The sequence below is a fragment of the Lacerta agilis genome, chromosome 1, assembly GCF_009819535.1.
Source record: "Lacerta agilis isolate rLacAgi1 chromosome 1, rLacAgi1.pri, whole genome shotgun sequence".
In the NCBI taxonomy this organism is placed as follows: Eukaryota; Metazoa; Chordata; class Lepidosauria; order Squamata; family Lacertidae; genus Lacerta; species Lacerta agilis.
Genome location: NC_046312.1, coordinates 112680980 through 112694476, shown reverse-complemented (window position 1 = coordinate 112694476; position 13497 = coordinate 112680980). Strand labels below are relative to the sequence as shown.

Here is a 13497-nt window from a genome sequence, read left to right as displayed (position 1 = left end):
CAAATGTGGCTATTACCATAACTGGATTAGGAATATAATCTGTCACTCCAAGTACGATACTGAACAGTTTTCATTTATAATTGCAGACAGACTTTTCACTTTACAGGGTCTGCTACTGCTTGATAGGAAAGCTGGAATATTTCGTACATTTGTCTGGGTTTTTTTTTTTAAATTTTCAGACACGCTTTTCCACCCCAGATAAATTGGAGAATAATCCCTCAGTTGTCATTATCCAGCTTCCCCTTTGTTGTGCTTTTCATGGAGGAGAACAAGAGGAAAAAGCAAATCCCCTTTTTTTCCTCCCCTGTCACGCTGGCCTTTTCTGGAGCTGCGTTTAAAATATTACTCAATATGATTTAACTTGAATCTGTTTCAATATATTTGTGAGATCGATCATGTGCAGCTTAAAAAACCCAGAAAACAGCTTCGTACATGTACCCTTGTTCCTTTAGGGCAGTGATGGCCAAACTCGGCCCTCCAGCTGTTTTGGGACTACAATTCCCATCATCCTTGACCACTGGTCCTGTTAGCTAGGGATGATGGGAGTTGTAGTCCAAAAACAGCTGGAGGGCCAAGTTTGGCCATCACTGCTTTAGGGGCACATTATCTCCCATCATTGCCTAACCCATATCTGAATGTTTGTGGAGCTCCTTATGCTTTGCTACTGTGCATGAATCTGTGGACCAGGGCACAAAGGGGGTGTTAGCCAAAGTGCTTCACTGCCACCTTTCTCTTCATTTGTGTCTCCCTAATTTTCTATTGTGGCAAAAGAGCCCCCTCTGGGATTTGATCCACATGGCGCAACCTAGACAGGACTTGGCTTCAGATGTGGAGCTTCTGTCCAGGGGCTTCAGGAGAGACAAACAACACCTTTCTGGTTGGCTAGAAGAGGCCAAACAGATGTCTCACAGTCCAGGGTCCTCCGATCTACAGTTTCAGATCTTAATGATTCTAGTCCATTTGTAGAGCCAGGATTTAGCCTTTAGGCAGCTCAGCTGACTAGTTAGGGGACACAGGTGCATGTCACCTTCCTATTCTATAGGCTGAGCACTCTTCATGCTTGACAACTGGTGTTGGGGAAAGAGCACATTTCTCTGTGCTTCATAAGTTTAAATGCAAAGTGGGCTGCTATTTAGTTTGTGGGTAGAGTTGGATGAAAAAAATCACCATTGTTTGGAAATAGATTTAAGCCTGGAAGGATAGCTAAAAGCAGCAATGTTTGCACTGGTTGTGTTCTCATTCATTCATTTTAAAGCTGCAGGAATCATTACTTCCAAACCAGGAGATATAACAAACGAAGTATGAAACAATAAGTGAAAGACAGTTAGCAAAAACACACTTCATGTTAAAATTGTCTCATTTTCAGTATGGTATAGAGAAAGGGAATATAATTGTCGCCAACAATTTATTTGCATGCTGCTCATCCGGATTATGCTCAAAGCAGATGACCAAAACAGTATATACAAGTGTTAAAAACGATCTTGAGTATGTAAAATATATTTCATTTTATCGAAATCCCTACTTGCAAGCTAGCAGAAGCATAATAATTACAAAGTTTTCTAAACATATGAAAAGTATTCTTGTCGAAAATGAGAACAGTCGCCGATATCTGCATTTAGCTAACAAATTTATTCACAAATTAATCCAAATCACTAAGGTATCGGCAATTAAAAAAATGCATTAATGTTGAAGCGTTACAATTTAAACCAGTTAAACTTACTCAAAGGCCATTAAAACAGCAGGCTGTCTTGGTTATGCAAAAGTTATTGAATAAAGAATACAGACCATCTTCGATACTAATGTATTTGCTGCAACAGCAACTAGAGTAGTAAAAATGGGGATTTTGATGTGCGAAATGTTGGGACCTTGTACTGACAAGTCCCATATTCACCTGCTTTGGCAACCAACTTTTAGAAAAACCTATATTTTAGGTTAAAACTCCTGACAATTTATTTTTTAAAAAATTTTGCCTTCAGATAAGCAGTGCAATCTTTTCATTTTTTTCCTGCTTTATTTTCAGGCCTTTTTGCAAATGTGCAACCTGCCAGTCCAGGTGGTTTGTAGGGCAAATGCTGAATATATGTCCCCATCTGGTAAGTGCAACACTCATTTACATTACACCTGTGGTTGGAAACTATGGCAACAGTATCTCATCATGCAGACCATGAATGCATGTGAGCTTGCATCTTGTTCTGCTAGAAAGGAATGAAAATAATGTGTTTCTACCTTTTTATTTGCTTGCATTATAACAGTAGGCTTAGGGCCAAGGCAGACAGTTCCATGTGTTTAAGTACTGAATGATTCAAATCATAGTGAATGGGGTTGCGAGAGTCTGATTTTTAACTTCAAAAGGAGCCCATGGAGAGCTAGATATTGGAAAAACTTAGAAGGGGCCTCTCTGACAAACCAGTACAAGAAGTTATGGCAGCTAGAATTTGATGAAAAACAGGCCAGCCTCTGAGGCTGGCTTGAGAATTGACGTGCATCGACCCTTTTGTGGTGGTTTGGTGCAGTTTTATTACCGTATTTTTCGCTCCATAAGACGCACCAGAACATAAGACACACCTAGTTTTTAGAGGAGGAAAGGGGGAAAGCCCCATTTTTTTGAGGATCAGCTCAAAGTTGTGCAGCTTCTTTTGCAAAGGGGAAAAGCCTCATTTGGGGGGGGGATCAGCTCACAGTTGTGCAGCTTCTTTTGCAAAGGAAAAAGCCCCATTTTTTAAAGGATCAGCTCACAGCTGTGAAGCTTCTTTTGCAAAGAGGAAAAGCCTTGTTTGGGGAGGGGATCAGCTCACAGTTATGCAGCTTCTTTTGCAAAGAGGAAAAGGCCCGTTTTTATGGGGTTCAACTCACAGTTCTGCAGCTTCTTTAGGAAAGGAAAGGGAGCCATTTATACAGTTTTCATACAGATAATCTAATCAGCCAGTCACATGTCGCTGGGGAAACAAACAGCCTCCTTCTGCAGAACATTCAACAATGGAGGCCTGGGCAAGGGGGCGGGGCCAGAAAAGGAGCCAGCGACCCTTATCTCTCTCCCAATTGCTTGCTGCTCAGCGGCTTCCTTTCAACACCTCCTCTCTTTGTAAAAAAAAAAAAAGCACGATCTGCTTTTGGCCCCTGGGCAATTCCGCCCCAGGGAACACACATTCACTCCATAAGACGCACAGACATTCCCCATTACTTTTTAGGAGGAAAAAAGTGTGTCTTATGGAGCGAAAAATACGGTACATTCACAGCTCCAAATTATTGCAAAGGACTTCACTCTTCCTACCAGCTTTTCTGACTTTTCTGAATATCATTTGCTTCTCCCTTCATAGACAACTGGAGCTTTGACAACTGATTGGAAATTGACCCTGTTTCTGGACGCAGACTTCATCTCTTGTAGAGGACGATATAATGATAAAAATTAATTTATAGAGGGAGCACCCATGAGTGATATTGTTTATTATCAGAGAGGAGTTTCCCATATTGCTGGAGTTTTATTACAGAGCTAGAAACATGGAAGTGCCCAGCCCAAGGCAAATATAGTTGCACACTTGTGTGCATTGATTGTAGTAAACCAGCTATGCCAACTGCAACATCTGAGTTGGGTCTTTATCAGTTGAGTTGATTAGAAGTATTGCAGGAGTGGACTCAATGAAACAGTGTGCCCAACCCCCTAAATTTATCACCTGGGTGTTTCCTTTCCTTAGGACCTGAAACCAAGAGGGGAGTCTCTGTTGCTTAACAGACTTAACTCAGTACTGTTCATGCCTTTCAGTGGGTCTACTCTGAGTAAGAGTTATCACCTTTTGACTGTGAAAGCCTCTTCCCTTTTATGGGATTCTGTTCCTGAGGGTTTCATGGTTGGCTCTGCTTTTATTCTGTCCATCTGTTAAGAGCCTTCTGAGAGCACTGAAACGCTGACTCCTGCCGCAGAAACACCAAAAGACCATTCTTTATATAGTAGCTTTGTGGAAGTAAAGTCTGGATCGATAAAACCATTGAGAGGTCTGTAAGCTCAAAAAGACCCTGCATTCTTTTTGCAATGCATGCCATAGTGCAGATGCATCGATTCTTGTGACTGCTACTTTGAACCTGAGTAAAGCTCTATAGACAGCTAGACAGTATTAACTATTCAGGGGCTGTGTTTGCATGTCATGCAAAACCATATTTTCAAGTTGGTTTGTTTCAAACAAGCCATAGTTTAATGTTAGCTACAGTGTTTCTGCTGGGACTGAAAGACGAACTGTGGCTAAGCAAAACCAGAAACCAAAAGCTTACTAACTCCTCTGCCTGGGAGGAGCAGGGGGAGCAGACAAGTCCAAGAGTTGCACCAAACGAGGAGTGGGGAACATGAATAGCACTGGACTCCAATTCCCATGAGCCCCAGCCAGCAAGGCCAATGGTTAGGGATGATGGGAGTTGTGGTCTAGCATTATTTGGAGGGCACCTCATTGACTACCCATGGTTTGGTATGATTTGCAAATGTGACAATTATGCCTTTAAAACATTCAATCTTCTTTCTCGGCAGCAATAAAAAAATAGAACAAGGAACGAAGTCCTTCACCAAACAGACTGATTGCTGCAGGGGTGTCAGGATTACATACTATCTCAACCTCAGATATCTATGAAGTTCCTTTCTGTGCTCTGTTTTCTCCAGCTTAGCAGCACCAAAGGATATACATGTAACTAAAGCCAAGCTGTTGTTGGAGGGCCATGTCTGTTTGACAGCTCTCACACAATCAGACCAGGGTTTGAATCCTCCCTCAGCCATGAAGCTCAGTGGGTGACCTAATGGGTGTAGTTCACCTCATTAAGTGGTGATACCTCGACAAAACTGACACACAACAATATTGAAGGCTAGAATATTCAATTTAACCTGCAAGTAGGAGTTAACATATGAGCAGCAGATAATAATATAAATAAAGGAAGATTAGAGACAAAAATGGGTGGAATATCAGGATACGTAGCAGATCAGTTGTGTGCTATATCTGAAGACTCTTTTAAGGTGCGCTGTAGCAAACATCCCCCACATTTCTGTGCTGTGATTTTGGCACTTGACCAGAAGTAAGCATGGGAAGCTTTGGCAGGGAGATGCCCATCTACTTCTTGGGTATGTGGCTGAGGGTGTTCAGTCCGGAGTTCCCTGATTCTGCTTGTCGGGTATGCAGAGGGTCAGGGTGGGCTGTGCAGATTACAGAATGAGTGCTATGGAGATCATCTCGTTGCAAAAGGTCACAAAGGGATTCAGATATCCAACAATGATCCACATGTTTTAATTGCTTCCAAGCGTTTGTGTTTCACGGGGCTTTATAATTAGGGTGGGATCCGCCATCATTGCCTGGAACAAATGCCAGAAGTATAATTTCCATACTAGCTATAAAGGCTCAAAAGCTTTGGCACATTCCACCCCCCAACACCGCATTTGTTGAATTCTTGCTGATTTCATCTAGCAACCTCTCAGATTTAATTACATCAATGAGTTAAAAGTGTGCTGTTTCTTCTTCTTTCACTCGCAGGGAAAGTGCCCTTTATTCACGTAGGAAATCAAGTTGTTTCTGAACTTGGCCCCATTGTGCAGTTTGTAAAAGCCAAGGTAAGGTGCATATACACGAAACCTATTTTTCCTCAGCAAATTTTTGTTTTAGCAGTTGTGCTAATTAAGTTTGTGTTGATAAAATTATCCTAGTGACTTAATAAAGTAGAACCAGAGCTCTAGAAGACAGGATAGCATCATTTATTTTGCATAGTAAGGCTTCTTCTAATGGCTCATAATGAAAATAATTTATTAATAAGCTTTAGGAAAGGTTCCAGTTTAGCAGAGAGAGGAGGGGAAAGGAGGGAGAGCTTTCCAGGCTCACATCTGCAGAAGGTTATTTTTTGTAGCTGTAACTTTTTAACTCTTGAGGGCAAGATTTTACTCCTCTGTCATGTCCCTTATTCTTTTCTCGTCAGCTAAGTAAATCTGGTGCCCTTAAAATCCAGGACAGAATCGTTTCTTGGTGTGAAATATTGCCTGTGCGAGAGAGACAGAGACAGGGACAGATTGTGTGTGTGTGTGTGTGTGTGAATGAATGAATGAATGAATACAAAATAGGTAACATGAAATGCTTTTGTTTTTGTCCTTTCTCTGGACCAGAGGGGGTTGGATATATCATTCATGTGTGCACCTGTATTTTTCTGAGCGCTTCCTTCTCAGAAAGAGGTGCCCACAGGTGGTACAGCTTCAGGTATGCTTAGAGGAAGCTGATCACTTGGATTCATTCCAGTCTTTCTTCAGACCTGGTCATGGCACTGAAACCATCTTGGTGAACCCTGGTTAATAACATTAGTTAGGACAGATATTAGTTAGGTCACGAAGAGTAAGACACGACTGAACAACTGAACAACAACAAGGACAGATATGTGGGGAGTGTCACCATGTTCGTTCTCCTTGAGTTCTTGGAGCCTGTCGATATTGTAGAGAGAGGGAGAAGGGGTTGGGGGTACCGTGTTTCAGTGACTCTTCTTCAACTTTCATTTCCAGAAAGTCATTATGGGAGACTGCTGTTTGGCACCATGGGAGTTGTCCTGTGGTGTCCTACAAAGTTCCACCTTGTCCTGAATGCTAGTTAACATCTGTATCTTGGTTTCTTACCTATGGTCCATTGATCCCTAGAGCAGTGTTTCCCAACCTTGGGCCTCCAGCTGTTTTCAGACTACAATTCCCATCATCCCTGACCACTGGTCTTGCTAGCTAGGGATGATGGGAGTTGCAGTCCAAAAACAGCTGGAGGCCCAAGGTTGGGAAACACTGCCCTAGAGGGTCCATGGATGGGCATCAGGGGTCCGTGAGCCAGATGCAAGAAACAATAAAATAAAATGTTTGATTTCCTTCCTGTTACTTTGAAGTGCTCAGAGGTGTGCTTTTATTTCAACTAAGAGTCATTTAAGCATCTAGTAGACGAGCATATATCTTTGATGTCTCCTTGTCCTTTTTCTGGAGCCTTTTGGCTAATTCTGTCCCCGTGACCAAATTTCATCATGGTTTATTCCAGTAGTTACTTGTCTGTCTTTTTAGTTTGAGATACTATAGGTTGACAATTATATATATATATATATATATATATATATATATATATATGAGAGAACGCTGCTGTTTTTATCAAAGGAATGTGTTAGAATGTTGTCTGAATGGGAAAAGTTATTTGAAGATGGTGGCCTTTGAAGTTCCAGTAGCCCTTCTGATCCTGCACTCTGTCTAGAAGATTGCTGCACGTGGGTTCCTGCCATTTTGGCAGGCCTGGAAGTTGCACTTACTCCTTGGCTTCCACACACTAGTTCTTACGGAACAGAGATTCACTTTGTTTAAATCTTAAAATTCTATGTAATCAATGTTCACGTTGATTCCTGCTTTCTTTCTTTAGCCCTGTGGATCAATGCCAGTGCATTTTTATAAGGCATCTGCATCATCATAATTTACTTAGGTTTATTTACAAGGAGGCTGTGGTATTTAGAAAGGCTACTTGGCTTTAAAGCAGAAGCAAAACAGGCGGTTAGTTGGAAATCCTGCATACTGGTGTACCTTGCGCTTTTCAGCTTTAAAATATTGCATTTCAAACTATAGGATCCAGCATTGCACTAGCAGATGCGACAGGATTTCATTTCGCTTCCCTCTTGTCTTCAACCTCCACATTTGTTCTGGAGGGTTCCCCAACTCCCTGGATCAGATTTTTGGGGTGCATGGGGTTTTCAAGGTGGGTGGAGAGAGGTGGGAAGACCCATTTGAGCAAGCAGAAGTCCATTGCACAAGCAGAACACAGTAATAGGGAATTGCCCAGTACTTTTTGTAAATATATAAGAATTATTATAGAGCTGTGTATATATACAGTCGTACCTTCGATCCCAAACGCCTTGCAGGTCAAACGTTTTGGCTCCCGAACGCCGCAAACCCGGAAGTGAGTGTTCCGGTTTGCAAACGTTCTTTGGAACCTGAACGTCCGACGCAGCTTCCGATTGGCTGCAGGAGCTTCCTGTAGCCAATCGGAAGCTGCGCCTTGGTTTCTGAACGTTTTGGAAGTCGAACAGACTTCCGAAACGGATTCCGTTTGACTTCCAAGGTACCACCATAGGAACATTGCAGTATTCGTTTCATTTTTCTCTGTGAAACTTCAGTTGCCTTTATGATCTGCAAAGCAGCATTTTAACGTGTAATGTTGCAATGTAGGGAGCTTTTGGAGTGAGCCAGAGCCCTGGACTTGAGTGGGCTTTGGAAAGGACCCAAACGGATCATTTTCCCTGCCCTTCCTTTTCTCACCCCCCTCTCTTTTTTCTCTCTCTCTCCTTGCCTAAGGGCCATTCACTTAGTGATGGGTTGGATGAAGTCCAAAAAGCTGAGATGAAAGCCTACATGGAATTAGTCAATAATATGCTTTTGACAGCAGAGGTATGGCAAAACACTAGTAATTTGTCAGTCTTGTGAAATGAATGATATTGGGGAGTGGAGGGTGTGTGGGGGGGAATAGAATGCTGTTTTCTTTGTGATGCTGCAAGCGAGTTCCTACCTACTTTATTTTTTAATAAAACACAAGGGTGGGCTTACAGTTCCAGCTAGGTTCAAAAAACAGCACGCCGCTAATTTACATATTGCAATCTCAATTCCGTTTTCTCTGTCAGATGGGATTTTGTGCCTGCTCCATGACAGAACTGGCAACCACCTTTCTGTGTTCTAAATATGATTATTAATGGCTTGCTTGGTAGGGAGGGAAGACAAAGCTGCGAGGAATAAGCTGTCTGTGTAACCTTACATGTTATGAAATTTTAGTATTTCTTGGTTTCCTAGCTGTATCTTCAGTGGTGTGATGATGCTACAGTCCAGGAGGTGAGTGATTCTGCAACATTTATCTTAATTAAATTTTAATGAGAAAACACTTTTGCTCACAATTGCAAGTCCCTACTCATAAATGAAACATAGAGGTTTATACCACTAATGATACCATATTTTTTTCACTTTAATTTTGCTTGCATACACATTTTGGGGGAGCTCTATGCCATTACTGGATGCGCTGGTTTCAAAGTGAAAATGTTTTTAATATAATTTTAAAAGCTTTTTTTTTATTTAGCTGCAAGTTATAAATAATTGCATGAAATGGTGTACGAAAACAGTGCCGTGGCAATAAAAACCACAGCATCTTTTTTTTTTTTTGGTAGTAAAAGTGACAGTTTTTTTCCACTTTAAAGATTACCCATCCAAGATATGGATCTCCTTATCCTTGGCCCCTGAATCGTATTCTGGCCTACCAGAAACAATGGGAGGTCCGACGTAAAATGAAAGCTATTGGCTGGGGCAGCAAGTCGCTTGATCAGGTCAGTCGTTCATGCGCCAAACCTGAATGGTTCATATAGTAATGAAATATAAATATCAAAAAACAAGGCTTCAAGGACGTGTTGGTTTCTTACACATACACACCTGTAATCCATAATCATAGAGCAGTTGCCAATGTGCACAGAGATGTGACCCTACGTATTTTGGCTAAAGACTAGCTACAGCTATAGAAACGTGCCAAATGTATTGGTCATTCCTATTCTTTTTATTGTTTCTTTGGTTGTTGTTGTTTTACAAAAACAATGTATGCTGAGAAATCCCCAAGAGCTGCTTCATGTTGCACATGCAGTGTCTATACCAGAATAACGAACTACGTTGGGCACAAAAATGAATCTCTGCATACCTGAAGCTGTTTTGCGTGTCACTTCAGCTTCCACCTGCAAATTACTGCGGTATCTACAATCTGTTCTAAACACGCAGCTGGTTTTGTATGTTCCTGTAGCCACCTGGCCATCCATGAATGAATGAATGAATGAATGAATGCATTCTGCTTTCTGTTTATGTTTGCCTTTTTAGGTGCTAGAAGACGTAGATCAGTGTTGCCAAGCCCTTTCTCAAAGGCTTGGAACACAGCAGTATTTCTTCAATAAGAAGTAAGTTGCTTTCATATTTATATTAAGGAGTTTTTAGTCATTGACGGTTGTGGGGTGCTTATTGAGCCTAGGGAGGCAATCCCTCTCCCCACCCAAAAACTGCACCTCCTTTCCCAAATGAATGGGTGTGGGGAGTCTGTGCTGCCACGTCCTTCCCATCTTTCCCACCACCCCACCCACTCTTATCTGAGCCACATCCAAGGGCAAACCAGGCGTTATTTGCACTGCTGGAACTAGGACTGTGCCGAGGCTGGGGGAAATACTTTCTCACCCTATAGCTTGGGGGCAGCCATTGTGGTGACTCCTCAGATGTACAGCTCTCATCATCTCTGTTTGCTCTTCTGACTGGGACTGAGGGGAGCTGGTAGTCCAGCAACATCTAAAGCAGGCCTCTTCAACCTCGGCCCTCCAGATGTTTTGAGACTACAATTCCCATCATCCCTGACCACTGGTCCTGCTAGCTAGGGATCATGGGAGTTGTAGGCCAAAAACATCTGGAGGGCCAAGGTTGAGGAAGCCTGATCTAAAGGGTGCCATAGTTTATCAACCAAACACTGGCAATGTTTACTGCAGATAGCCCCTGTGACCCACAAAAGGAAGCTGTGCGGTATAGGTCTGTGGTATGTACAGATAGTTTAATTTGAGCCCTGTTACTCCTTGGCTGGGTTTAGGATTGCTCTGACCATACGTTGGTAGGTTTCGAAGTTCAAATACTGCTTTTGAGAATGGTACAGCCGCATATGAATATGCAAAAATGATTCCAGTACTAGGAAGCCCAAGTTACACTGATGATAAAATGTGAGGTGTGTGGAGTATTCCCGGAGTGGAAGTGCTATCGCCACTGCTTCTGTTATTTCCTACGCTGTGGAAATTGCTTTGAGATCCAAATCCGAAGCAAAGAGTAGAAATGGGTTCATATTTTTATTTTGTGGATGCCTTTACTCCTTTGAGCTCCAAACACTAATTCCCCTCCAGTTCATAAATGTCATTCTTGTAGTCCAAAAAAACCAGAGAAACCCATTTAATGTAGGCCAGCTGTGTTCCACTTCAGTGTTTCCCAAACTTGGGCCTTCAGCTACTTTTGGACTACAACTCCCATCATCCTTAGCTAGCAGGACCAGCAGTCAGGGATGATGGGAATTGTAGTCTGAAAACATCTAGATACCCATATTTTGGAAACACTGCTCTAGATTATAGGGGTGGGATGCAGAGAGCAAAAAGGTGCAAATTTTTGAAACTAGCAGCGACTGCCTAATAACCAGCTACCCAATGTGCCAGCCTAGTCTAGTCTGCCTCTAGTCTACTAGCTCTCCAACCCTTACAAAGGAGCACAGAAAGGCCCCGCAAGTCTTGTCCCCTGCCTGCCCCAGTGGCAGAGGAACCAGGAGAGGTAGTAGACAACATAGGAAGATGTCTTCTACCAAGTCAGATCACTGGTCCATAGAGCTCGGGACTGATGGCATTGATTGCTAGTGGTTCTCCAGGGTTTGTGGCAGGAGAAATTCCCACCCCTACCTTGAAACACCAAGGGCTGGATGTGGGGATCTTTGAATGCAAAGTATATACAGTGGTGCCCCGCTAGACGAATGCCTCGCTAGACAAAAAACTCGCTAGACGAAAGGGATTCGCTAGCGGAAGGCTGCCCCACAAGACGAAAATGTCAATGGGGCTGCCTCGCAAGACGAATTTTTTATTTTATTTTATTTTTGACGTGAAAACCTCCGCGCTCCATTGCTGCTTCGCTAGACGAAAAATTCGCTCTGTGAAGACACTCGTAGAACGAATTATTTTCGTCTAGCGGGGCACCACTGTACACTGAACAATGATCCTTCCCTGAGGGTTGTTGCTGTTCTTATAGATCCCTTCCCTGATGGTGTCCGGAAGAATTTTGTCATTTAAAACACTCTCTGTGGTCTATATGTTGAGCTTCTACTGATGCTTAGTGTGAAATGCAATGGTTTATTTGTCTCTTTTGAGACTATTGTTTTCCCTTTACTCCTAGGCCAACTGAATTAGATGCTTTGGTGTTTGGGCATCTGTTTACAATCCTTACTACTCAGCTGATCAGTGACGAACTATCGGAGAAAGTGAAAGGCTACAGCAACCTCATTGCATTTTGCAGAAGAATAGAGCAGCACTACTTTGAGGGGCACGACAAAGACAGCTTGGCAACTCTTCCATCTCCGACGCTGAGGCGGTCATTGATGACCTGAATGTTCTTTGGTGGCAGAAATTTGGCAAACGGATCTTTGATTTTTGCATTGTTTAAAAGAGACTAGTAACGACTTTGGAAAATTGGATGCACTGCACACTTTCTGTTTGAAAACTGCCAAAACTGTTGTAGCCCAAGAAAGAGAATGTCCTTGTGACTAATTCTACAAACACACATTATGATGAAATAATTAGAGTGGGCTTTGTTGTAATATTAGCCTGCATGCTGTTTTAACGTAACTCTAAAGTGTCCTTGAAAAACAACATTGTACCAGAATCCAACAACAATAAAATTTATGACAACTCTGCATAAGCCTTTCTGTAATCTTTCCTTTTGCATTCTCTTAGGGTCTCCAGATTCTTACAGCAATTTTCATTTTATTCTTTAGAGTTAAAAGTTGAATACATGATTCAAATTAGCCCAGAATAAAATATTTGGGCTTCTATATCTAACCAGTCATCATTGAGAAGGATTAAGAATAAATTTCTTACAGGCCAGATTTAATAAACACCCTAGCCTCATCTCCTCTCCTCCATGGCTTGAAGTACCATGGAAGTTTCTGCTCTGCCTTAATTTTTGTATATTTCTGTAAATAAGCACAGTATGCAAATAAGAGTTTGCTAACCTTTCCTCTAAATCTTGTTTATTACATGTTGGGTTTAGCTGATCATTTAGGCTTTGCCCTGCTTGAGGATTATTAGATTAAAAACAAACTCTCAAAAACTTAATCAAAATAGAACCATCAAATCCCATTCAGAGCACTCCCTTCTCAGATTGATAAACCCAGCTAGCTCAGCTTTGTCACTCAAAATCAAAGGTGTTTTCCGTGTTGTTGTTTTTTAAAGTGCTCAGATTTGAGTTCTTCATAGAAAAATAATTATTCAAATATGGAACAACCACCATAAGCCTATGCTTCCCATGTCCAGTTGATTTTATTCTTTATGTAACGTGGTGGCTCTCTTTGTTGTTATTTTTCTTGTGTTGGTGTTGTTCAGATATGTTTCTTGTTTGAATCACCAGTAATCTCTTGGATGCCAATTTGCAGCAGAAAATGACTGTATGTCTTGTTCAGCAGCATCCCATCAACCTTTTAACTTCTTCTTAAAGTCTGACACTATGCATTAACTCAGTTTGGAAGTGTCTTTCAGATTAGAAATCCCAGCTATCTAGAAACGATTTAGCAAGAGAATACTGATCTATTATAAGCAAATAAAGCATGCACAAATCTATTTGAGCCACTCAGACTGCACTTAAGGATATGGAGATGAGTGAATTATGTTGCAAACTCAATAACTAAAGGAAGATGAGCTGCAAGGCTGTAAGACTATTGCGAATAAATATATATA

General features: G+C 41.8%; 1 protein-coding gene across 2 annotated transcripts in view; it reads left to right on the top strand.

The window, feature by feature from the left end:
* MTX2 (metaxin 2) overlaps positions 1 to 12458 on the top strand; it is a 35344-nt gene extending 22886 nt beyond the window's left edge. For both annotated transcript variants that reach the window (XM_033167553.1, XM_033167561.1), the window contains 7 exons: positions 2021 to 2093; positions 5502 to 5578; positions 8315 to 8407; positions 8804 to 8842; positions 9202 to 9327; positions 9863 to 9939; positions 11942 to 12458. In XM_033167553.1, coding sequence (XP_033023444.1) covers positions 2021 to 2093; positions 5502 to 5578; positions 8315 to 8407; positions 8804 to 8842; positions 9202 to 9327; positions 9863 to 9939; positions 11942 to 12152 — 696 coding nt within the window. In that variant the 3' untranslated portion in view covers positions 12153 to 12458. The remainder of the gene's footprint in view (positions 1 to 2020; positions 2094 to 5501; positions 5579 to 8314; positions 8408 to 8803; positions 8843 to 9201; positions 9328 to 9862; positions 9940 to 11941) is intronic.
* The last annotated feature ends 1039 nt before the right edge of the window (positions 12459 to 13497 follow it).